The sequence below is a fragment of the Penaeus vannamei genome, chromosome 30 (assembly GCF_042767895.1).
Source record: "Penaeus vannamei isolate JL-2024 chromosome 30, ASM4276789v1, whole genome shotgun sequence".
In the NCBI taxonomy this organism is placed as follows: Eukaryota; Metazoa; Arthropoda; class Malacostraca; order Decapoda; family Penaeidae; genus Penaeus; species Penaeus vannamei.
Window position 1 is genome coordinate 10,287,918 of NC_091578.1, and position 11,500 is coordinate 10,299,417.

At 35.0% G+C, this 11,500-nt stretch overlaps 1 protein-coding gene across 7 annotated transcripts in view; it reads left to right on the top strand.

Annotated features, from left to right (window-relative positions):
• Positions 1-11,500, top strand: part of LOC113816346 (coiled-coil domain-containing protein 50) — a 19,559-nt gene extending 8,059 nt beyond the window's left edge. For 3 of the 7 annotated variants that reach the window (XM_070142980.1, XM_070142978.1, XM_070142979.1), the window contains exons 4-11: positions 117-231; positions 359-480; positions 642-789; positions 1,218-1,358; positions 2,408-2,527; positions 3,055-3,362; positions 6,625-6,875; positions 7,262-11,500. In XM_070142980.1, the coding sequence (XP_069999081.1) occupies positions 117-231; positions 359-480; positions 642-789; positions 1,218-1,358; positions 2,408-2,527; positions 3,055-3,362; positions 6,625-6,875; positions 7,262-7,404 (1,348 nt within the window). In that variant the 3' untranslated portion in view covers positions 7,405-11,500. The remainder of the gene's footprint in view (positions 1-116; positions 232-358; positions 481-641; positions 790-1,217; positions 1,359-2,407; positions 2,528-3,054; positions 3,363-6,624; positions 6,876-7,261) is intronic. The other 4 variants (XM_027368396.2, XM_027368394.2, XM_070142982.1 and 1 more) reach the window with 2 other exon arrangements.

An 11,500-nucleotide genomic window follows, 5' to 3' on the forward strand; every position in this document is an offset into this window, starting at 1 on the left:
TTTGGTAAAATGTCATTTGTCCCTTATGTGTTGGGCATTCTTCTTACCATGTGGATTAGTTGGATATTGTGCTTTCCATGCTTTGGGGAGTTAGTGATTTGTGATGTGTTGATCAGGGAGGCACGTGATGCTGAGATGGCTGCCATGCTATCACAGAAGCTTAATGTTGAGGAGATGGAGGCATTGCGGCAACAAGAGGAGAAAGACATGGTTTATGCTCGCAACTTAATGGTTAGTGTGTTTTTGTGTGATAATAAGGATGGTTAGTGTGTTTGAGGTCACTTTTCTTCCAATATTTGAAAGATATTTAGAGATAATGCCACGGGATCACTCTATAGTGCACTTCATGAATTCACAGGAACGGGAAAAAGAAGCAATTCGACAAGAGAGAGAATTGCGTCAAGTGGAAAGAGAGGCAGCTTACTTAGGCATTAACTCAGGAAGCGATAATGTTGCCCTCTTGTCACGCAAAGAACCAAGGTATGTGGTTCCCTTTATTTTTATTTTACCTTTTAATGTAAATGGGAAAAGATATATTTCTACTTTTACTGGAGATTCTCTGCATAAAAATATCAAATAACCAATGAATACTCATAGATTTGACATATGTTTACCATACGATAACTCCCTCCTTCATTCAGAGATCCTGATTTAAATGGCACAACCAGCAGTGATAGGTCAGCACGCAGCAACATCAGCGACTTATCAGATCTTAGCGACTTTTGTCGTCAACCAACAGAAGACATGGATGAAGAACAGATTCGAGAACTCCAAGAGGAACAAGATGCAGTGAGTCAATTCCCTTTTTACTGTTTTGATTATTTAATTTATTTATCTATTTGTCATTTGTAAGTCCAAATAGGCTGTCATGTTTTTACATGAATTTTCTGTATGTCTTTGCCATTTGTTATATATTTTCTGTCAACCAGATCAAGAGAGCAAAGCCTCTGTTCTCATATTCATTCAACTAATCATGATATGAACCTTTTGAATGATTTTAACATGTTAGGACTATTCCTAAATAATTATGTTAATGCACATATGCATGTTTAATATATTGGACTAGGAAGTAACAATATCAACTTGACTTACAAACCTTTTATATTAATATGTCTATGCACGAATGACTGATTATTCTCAAATTCACCAATGTACATATTTATTGTATATACACACATACTAGTAGTTGGCATGAGAAATGTCAAAGTTGGGTGCAGGCAAGCACAACTAATTTACAGGAGTTAGCCCGGCTACTTCAGGATCAAGATGGGAAGCGACGAGGTGACCTGCTCCACCAAGACCAACTTATGGCTATTGAAGCACAGGACAGAGAGTTGGCCAAAGTCCTCCAGGAGCAAGTGAGTACTACATCAGATGAGTGAAATGCTAGTTTGGTGTGAATGAGAAGGGTGTTTATCGTTTTGTTGTGTTAGGGAAATAATAGTTTCAGAGTTAGGTACAGTCTTCTTGGGTTTCTTATATACAGTTGATTTGATGAGATACACTTACCAACATATTTGTGTTTAAAAGATGAAACAAATTTATGGATCCAAGATGTGTGATCATAAACTAATTTGATGAGCTAACAGATAAGTTTTATTGGATACAGTGAAAAATAATTGTAAAGAATATAGTTACAGCTTTTTTGTTGTCTTTCTTTGATTTAGCTAGAGACAATATTTGTAATTCTAAGAACTTTCTAGCTCATATATTATGATTTAAAACAAGAAAATATAATGAAAAAATAACCTACACTAATCTATTCGAAATTATAAGTGGATAGCAAATATATGCAATGCATTAGTTATATTTCTTAGTACCAAAGAAGGTTAGAGGAAAGGAAACTAAAGTTCATGTTAAGGGGGTGGAGGGTTTTAGATTTCAGGTTTTATGTGAAGGGTGAATGAGTATTTTAGCATAATAATATGTTGCTAGATTTGTCCCTATTCATAACAGGCATCAAAGCAGAGACTTGATGTATAGCTGTGGTGAGCTAGTGTTCCTGAACATTTGGAATCTAGAGAGAGGAGACAAACATCAGCCTTGAGGAATTGGAGTATCTGTGTTATTGTGTGCTGTAAAATTGTAGAGTAAAAAAAAGTAATATTGAACTGAATAGATATGTATGGAAATAACGGTTTGATTGCAAAGCTTGCAAGTTGTATTATAGATGTTAAAAGATTGAAGTAGGGAAATTTTGATGTTGCTTTTTACACTTTAAAAGAATTTATTTATTGTAAATGATACTTCATTTAAAATCATATTTTGTTTAATATATCAACAGTATTTGTTACATGTCTTGTCAGAAAACAGGTTTTAGAATTTTAGTAAATCTTTTAATTTCATTGTGTTAGTAAGCAGTTCGAGAAAAGTTGCTAATATCAATGCTTATGTCCTATTGTAACAGGAACGAGCCAAAGCTAAAAAAGCTCGTGAGAAGGCTAGGCAGAAGGCCCTTCAAAAGAAACAAGCTCGAGCATCACAGTTACTTGAAGGAGATGTTCCAGCAGCAGCCAAGCAAACCCAGGTGAGGTTTGCTTGTTGATTGATATATGACTATTATTGTATATATTTTGATTTGTCCATTTTTGATTGGGTTGATGTTTAGGTTATTATTATTTTTTTATTGTTCATATATAGATGACTTTTATAGATTGTATTCATGCTATTCTTAGATTTTGGCATTATTTAATTTTCTCTCAGGGTTCTCAAAGTTGTGGAATATAGCAGGGTGCAGGGGCTTGAATAGCAGGGTACGAGGGTGGCAAATTATTTTCTATATCTGTTTTCTTTATCATCTAATGTTTGAAACCCAACCCTGCATAGTGCTTAAAATTCATGTTCGCAACTAGTTTCAGCAGGGTGGGAAGGTGAAAGATTTGTTTTTGGGACCAAAAGCAAAATAGCTGGGGGCAAAAAAAGCCACAAAGGCAATTTCCTGCTGGTGCCCAGGTACTTTTGAAAGCCCTGTCTTTTGTTCGTCCATATCCTTTTTATCTCTTACTTATCTCAGCACCCTATCTAAAGCAAACGCACTCTTTCCACTCTTTCCAGGCGGGAAACAGCAGAACCCCAGTTGACGCCATAAGAGGCGACCCCCAGGCAGGACCTTCAGGTTACAGACTGCCAAGCCCACAGCAAGACACTGAATATGGAAGCAGAAGTCCAACATATGCATCCCCAGACTCACCCAGGGAAGATCCTGAGAGCACCTGGCAGCCCCCACCCAGAGGAAGTCAGCTGCAGAGACCAAACTCCCTAGACCTGCCAGGAAGCTCACGTGTGTCGCAGCCTCTGGCGCCTGTAGAGAGAACAACCAAGTATGCCCAACAGTTTCCCGTGGGAAAGACTAATAAGCCAAGGTGAGGGAGAATCTACTATTTGGAGAGGTTTTTAGTTGGAAGGTTAAGATGCCATGAAAAAAGTTACTTTTTGTTGAACCTTTGATGTAGCTAATTTCATATACTCAGAGTTCAATATGAGAGCATTTTGCTTTTGTAGGTAGAAAGCCAAAGCAAAATCATATTCTTAATCTTTTATATACCTAGGCTAAGCATAGAGGCTGAGCATTTTCTCAAGAACAAATGCCCCTTAATTTTTTTAGAGGGAGTCTGATATCATCTTGGTACAAATGGTTAGTTCTGTGACTTGGCTGTCTAATGGTCTTACATTCCCTGAAAAGTAGACTTTTGTTATTATCATAGGAAAGTTGAGAGAATTGATATTTCCAAGGATTTTATGACTGATATACCAGTGTGAGAAATTAGTTGGATAGACCATCCATAAGATCAACTGGAGTGATGCTTATTTGAGAGGTAATGCAGTTTTGTTGTATAATGTAGATCATGCTTGTTAGACAGAAACAGAAAGTAACTCAGTGTTTTAATCTTTGATTGAGTTTCAGTATTTTTTTCTGCTAACTGATTGCAGGATCTTATTTGAAAACATAAAAGTTTTGAGCACACTTTGAAGCTGGTTGGCATCTGTCACTTGTTCTTCCTCTTCTCTTCCTATGTCTCTATACCTGACCCTCGAGTAGTGTTGCATTTTAGTGTGATACATTTTGATAAAGTCTTTCCATTATTCATTTTTATTAATGGTATTTTGTCTTCTGAAGTGATTTGTAAATATAAATGAAAGTTGGCTTCCATTTTCATCATTGACGGAATATACAATGTCCAAGCATTTCATACATTAGGGTTGATTTAGTAAAGCAGAGGTAGATATCCATTTCAGGATGAGTTTGCTTTGCAATAGAAAGTAGTGACATTATGCTCAAAGAGACTGAATTCATTGGTTTTCTGATTAATAGAATGGTTATTTTTTAAATTTTATTATTTTATTTCTTTATTCTTTTATTATTGTTATTTATTATTTATTTTTATTTTGTGTGTGTGTGTGTGTGTGTGTGTGTGTGTGTGTGTGTGTGTGTGTGTGTGTGTGTGTGTGTGTGTGTGTGTGTGTGTGTGTGTGTGTGTGTGTTTGTGTGTGTGTCCTTATCTACTTTTTTCAATATGGGAGAAGAGCTAAGCTCAGATGGTCCCATCTGCTATATTTATATTATTATATAACTTTTTAAAGTAATGCACATTTTTCACCCACACAACGTTTTTTGGAAGATTTTATCTTATTTCAATAGTTCTGTTTGGGAAACTGAACTTTTTGACATGTTTCTTGCATATTTTTACTTTTAACTTTTTACTGTGTCTTCTCATCCTTCTTGTGTTCAAAATATAAAGTCAACTTTGTCTAACTTCCCTCTTCCTGTAACATAGTTTAACAGCATATTCATGTCACCCCTTTTTCTTTCTTTCTTCCAAAGTAGGAAGTCTTATTTTTTATGGTCTATCTAGACAGCTCATATCTCTTTCCAGTTTGTTTATTTAATTTTTTAAGTATGGACTCTATACCATTGCATGGTACTCTAGACTAGGGATTATAATGGCTTCAATGGTCTTCTTTACCATATCTTTGTTCACATACACACAAATGCCCTCTTGATGTTGGAAATTAGTCCTTGTATTTTATGGACTTCTTTATGTACATGGTCATTTGGCCATAGGTTCCTGTTTATGATTATTCCAAGGGTCTTTTTCTCAATCTACTGAGTTCAATAGTGCATATCCTAATTTTTATTGGTATAGTGGATGATTTTTACTTTCTTCAACCTGACTACATGGCATTTATTGGTGTTGAATTCCATTTTCGAAGTACAACTCCACATGAATTTCTCAATGTCACTCTGGAGGCATTGGCATCTTTCTTTATAATTTTACATTGTCTGCAAATATATTCAGATACCTACCTTGGCTTATGTTTGACCCTTAATCATTGATGAAAATAGTAAACATAGCGCCAATACCAATCCTTGGGGTACTCCACTTGTTACTCATTACCAAGTAGTGTGCTTCCCTTTGATTACTGTGCTCCTCTTTCTTTCACAAAGGATCTTTCGTACTTTCAAGGAGTTTGCCTTTCACTCCACCTAAGTAATCTAATTTCCATAATAGTTGCCTATGAGACTTCTTATCAAATGCCTTCTCCAAGTCCAAGTATACGCAATCCACCCAGTTATCTCTTTCTTTCCCTAAGACCAAATTGCTTATTTGATATCATATCAAGTATTTCAAGTACTTCAACCCATTGTTTCCTAATTATCATTTCATTTATCATTTAACCACTTTTGGCCATTTCTTGCTTCAATTTGAATATTGATACAAATTTTTCCACTCCATATTTATAGGCTTTGCAAAATGTTGAATATGGCATATCAAGGTCCTCTTCCTCCAGGAGTATTTCCCAGTCTGTGTCATCAAAGAAACCTTTAAGGCTTTTATAATTACATTTCTTGTAATTGTACTTCCACTTTGTTTCCTTACTCAAGTTGTTTTCCTGTAGCAGACAGTATTTTAGTTTAATTGCTACATGGACACTTTTTCCAAGAGGAAGACAGTACTTCATATCATTAATTTCATCTTATGCTTTTTAGATATTAAAGCATAGACTTGCTCTAGCCCTCTTGCCCTGGTATGATCTGCAACATTTTGGAAAAGGCAATATTCATTTATGATTTCCAGTAATTTGCCTTCCAAGAATCTAGCTGAGATCTAGGACTAAAACTTTCTTAGTAAATTATACTATTAAAATCCCATTACAAGAATGTCTTTAGCATTAGTTTCCAAAAGTTGTAGCTCTTCTTCCAGGCCCAATAATTTTTCTTCAAGTAGTTTTGGTAAATTTCTTTTGAATACGCTAGTGAATGAGGTAGTATGTACATTGTGGTTATTATTATGTTTATCCCATAGGTTTCTCCCAAAGACGTGTTAGGCAGGGTTAGCTGGCCTCCCCTCAGGCCACTCTTTACTTCTCCTATGGGGTCTTGCTCAGTCTCCAACTACTTGTCTTAATGTTACATTATCTATAGAAGGATCCAGGTTGGATTCAGTGATGCATCTTACATCTGGTTGATTAATTTTAATTATTGTTTTTAATTCTAGTAACACAAAATATGTGTGTGTGTGTGTGTGTGTGTGTGTGTGTGTGTGTGTGTGTATCCGTGTCTGTGTCCGTGTCCGTCCCTCTCCTGTGTAAGATTTGCTTTGATATAAATGAATTCCCTTACAGGTTACCAGATCCAGATGCAATAGAAGTTGTAGAAGAAAGCAGCAGTAGTAGTACTGAACACAACTTGAGCATGGGATTCACCAACATTGCATGCGCTATTGACCCAACTTACCAGAGACGTGTCAGGCAGGGGGAGCTGGCCTCCCCTCAGGCCACTCTTCAGTCATCCTCATCTTCTTCAACCACAAGTAGTGGCACAGGATTCATGGGACCAAGTATCACTTCTCCAGTTTCTCCTTTGCCACCTCCAGGTTAGATGCATGATGTTGTTATTTTTGTCTTTGTCAAGTTTCGCTACATACTATCTACATGTTTTTTTTATTGCAGTCCTACCTCCTGTTTTATGATTAAACTAAATATTTGATAAAGTCTTAGACTGTACTAAGAAGGGTGGAGGGACATGAATTATTGTGATGCTTGTTTTCTTGTACAAAATTAAGAGATTCATAGGTGCACTTGAGTCTTTTTTTCTCCTGTAATAATCAATAGAAAGGTTTAAAGTTTTGCTCACAGTGGCATGAATAAACCTTTAATTAAAGAGTTGGAAAATGATTTCTCTGATAAATGTATTTTGCCATTATTTAGTTGACAGTTTTATTGGACTGCACTTTTTTATTTTATTGTTTCTCTTTGCTAGTGTTTGATGATGATGATGACTACCCAGTACCACCTTACATGCCCATCCAGGGCCAGAGACGCACTGCAAGTCTGGAGAAGAACAGACGACCAAAACCACCCAAAGAAAAGAGCAACAGTAAGGATGGTTGCAAACAGCAGTGAAGTACCAATGTCTTTTAACCAAGTAATGTTGACTTATAGACTAGTAACACTAATAGAGATTGACTCACATGGTAAGTCACTTCTCCAACTTAGGAGTGTGGCTGTACCTATTATTATTCTCTACACTTTACTCAATTTTACCTTGGTAAGGTTGGTACTGTAACTTTGCAACTGCAGATAATAGGTATATGGATCATTGGGCATCTTGGTAAATTGAGGCAACAAGAATGGGTGTTTGCATGGCGAGTGGCAAACCCGTGTGGGGACTGTGCAATGGACTAATAAAGTTTCAATTAAGGGTCTTTATTTTGATGGAATGTAACAGTAAGCAGCTTCTGTTATGATAATTATGTCAATTGAAATCAAATCAATATGCAAATTTCATATTCAGTGTCTTGTTCAGTTGGATGACCTAGCCTGTTGATCCTGAGCATCACTGAAATCTGTTTAAGGAGGCAAGTAGTGTATCACGATCAGCTTGGTTAATGCCAAGCTGTGGTAGTATTAGAATATAAATTTGTGTACAGGCACATAACTCCATGTGTTACTTCATTGCATGTTAATACCAAAGTGTTCATACCTGATTCTTCAAGATTATATTTTTGCAAGTTGTCACACTCCAAGGATGTCATGCTTTCATGATCTTGCTTTACTATGAAATCATTCCTATGTGACAGGGGACCAGTGATAAAATTTTCCTTTTCATCATAGCTCGGTGGAATCAGGTATATAAAGTGCTTTTAGTTTTCATATTTTTGAGACTTCCAATGAATGCCTTTATATTTTAACAAGATATTTGTTGACCTGTGATGTGTCTAATGAAGATCCTGTCCATTTTCCTATACTAAATTTGGTATCAGAATTGATTTTACCAGTATTAAGAATTAGTGATAGAAATATTATCATCTATGGACCTAAGCATTCATAGAGATCTGAATTGCATGAGACACATATTTGTGTACCTCAGAACTGACCTGAACTTACACAAAAAGTAACTAATTTCCCAAAAAATATTAAAACAGACCTTAAAGAGGCATAGATATAGAGATTCATTAACCTATTGGTCGTGGATTCTGTACTGTCCACTAGTTTTTCTTGTGAAATTTGTTGCACACAGATGGCTCTGCACATGCTCAGCCACCAAGGAGCCAATTAGTAGGCCCTAGTATCTGCCCTTGATTTCCCTATTCTGTGGATTTTCTGATATTAAAATGAATACTGTTTGATAGTAGTATTATTGACATTATGTGATTATCATGTAATTAAGATACTAGGAACAATAAAAGATATAAAAGAAAAGGGTGAGAGAAATAGGTATAATTTTTAACTCCGAGGTGACTTAGTACTTGCGGAGTCATCAGTGTGTAAACAGAATTAACAAGCCAAGATACAGTGAACAAGGCATGCATATCATACCATCCACAACCATTGGGTTAACATGTATTGTATTCTTCAACTCCTTTATGTTGCTTTTCATATCAACATGGATCTTACGTGCACTTTTATGCATGTGACACTTTAAAAAGATATATGTTAGGATAAGGGAAGGATATTTTTTATTACAACTTTATGCAAATATTACACATTATATTGTGCTTTATATATTTTTTTCTCAAGTGATTTAGGAATAGGTTAAAGCTGATATCAAAGCCCCTAAGATATGTAGTAGAAATTATGTTTGTCACTTATTCATTTTCATCACTATTGCATAATCATATTGTTTTTGTGTCCACTCTTAGCTTTATAGAAGAGAATTAGTTATATGATTAAAATTTTGAGTAAGTTTTGTAAGCAGTAAATGCCAGAATATATACAGTTTGTAGTACAATATTTTTATACTCAAGTGTACACAAAATATTCAACCTTTAGAGGTTGGTATGATTTATTAAAGCAGGCTTTAGTCATCGCATATGTGAAGTGTTTTGATAATTGTTTTCATACTCATTTTGTAGCAGAAAGAACATATAAAGAGTCATTTTTAGTATTAGCACATGTATTATATGTGCATGTATACTCATAATGCACCTGCACTTGAATGCTTTTTTCCATTGAGACATTTTCAGAATCTCCTGCATTTGGCTCAGGAATCTTCATCTCATTGCAAAGTCTGATGAATATGTTAATTAGTCTCGTTCACTGCCAAAGCCTTGCAATGAGAGGAAAGATGGATCATGGAAAATAGGCAGCAGGAATTTGAAGTCCATTTCTTTAGAAGGCAGCTATTAAAGGTCTTGCAGCAGGGGATATTTGCAAGGAAGATGAGTCTTTGCCCTTGTCTTTCGTGGGGAGTATCCATAGCTTCATGATCTCTGCAAATATATATCTAGAAATCCTTTCTTCTTTTTTTTCTGTTGAGAGTAGTCTTCACTCAAACCATAGGATTTAAATGGATGATTTAACAGACTCGGTTCCTAAGATAATCACATTCAGATATCTCATAGGTATCCTTATGAAACAAGTGACTGTCCTGGAGATATATGAATATGAAAATTATTGTTGTTTTAGTGGTTTGCATCAATTATAAGCATATTTGTAAACACAGGTAATATAGCCTTTTCGTAAACTGTTGAGAATTGTGCCTTGTTATTGTTTGCAGTCCAAAAGAGGTAGAACATGAGACAGGCAAGTTCACTGAATGCAAATTCCTTTTTAAGGATATCTGCTATAGGTGTTTTATGATCCTTCCATATACTTAGATACAGATTTCATGTCTAATGGATCTTACTTAAGATTACGTGTATGAAGAGAGGAGACTTCAGGGAAGATTTTGTTTATCAATCTCATATGAAAAAAAAGCTTATCTATGAGCATACAAAATGTACTTACACAGACATATAGAACAGCAGTCAGTATATTTTTAAGTTAAGGAACTACATGAATATTTTATATAAACATGAGCATTTTTATTGAGCTTAAAACAGATATTACCTCTTAATTGAACTATCACTATATGATGAAAGATTTTTTTTCAGTTATAGAGCAAATGATGGATTCTTTAACTTTCTATATTTCAGGTCATTTTACATATATATTTTTTTCAAATTTATTCTTTGCTGATGAAATTAAATTGCTTTAAAAAAGAAAAAAATTGTTCCTTTTATCACATTAGTATTATTTATGATAGTTTTCTTTGTTACATGAAGGAATATTATCATTTATGAAATAATCATTTTTAGCTTGAAATTAGAAATGTGGCTTGTATCAGCAAACTAATAAGGAAGTGTGTACTTCCTTTTTTCCTCATAATATTATAAAAACTTTAACCAAAAGAATTAGATTAATTGATAAGACAAGATTTTTTTATTGGCATTCTGATCAATGTAGACCAGTTTTTAATTATTTGTGCTTTTTCAAAAGCTTCCATTAGACTGTATTGCCAGTAACATAAATGAGCAAGAGAAAGAGCATGTAATTGTTTGTTGAAGTTGAACACAAAGTGAAATGGCCAACAGAAAGTAGGACTTTGTTACTTTCCATATAATGGAATACTAATATGCAGTTTGGCATTCTTTTGGACTGTGTGTATGGTCACTGCACAATATTGATTCTATCCGCTATAATCTAAATGTGATGACCATGATCACAGTCTTGTGTGTGAAGGAAGACTGTCAAGTTTTGTATGTGCATCAGGTAGCTTGACCAGCCCATGTTCAGTAGTGTCAATAGTTAAATCAGTGCCTTCTGATTCTCCATTCAGTTTTTCATAAGATGTATATGTGAGATGTAATTTCAGATATACATTTTTGCAGATATAAAATCTCTAATTAGGGAACTGGTTCGTATACTGTTGCAAAATTTTCTCAGGGCCCGTGAATATCAAAGAAATATTCATGCATGATTGCACATGTTGATTCTGTGCATGATCCTTTCCTAAAACTTGTGTTTGTTGACAAAATTTAGCTAGCAGCCAGAATGAATTAATGTGCATCGGTTTTCCTTGTGCATAATTTAGCGTATAGTCCATGTCAAACCTGGCGGAGAAGAATGTCAGTTTGCCAACTTCAATACTTTGTAATCCTTCTGTAGCTTCCTATTTAATATTTGCAACTGTTTCAGTTATTTTGGCAGCCAAAAAATAAAGGTATTCATATTATTA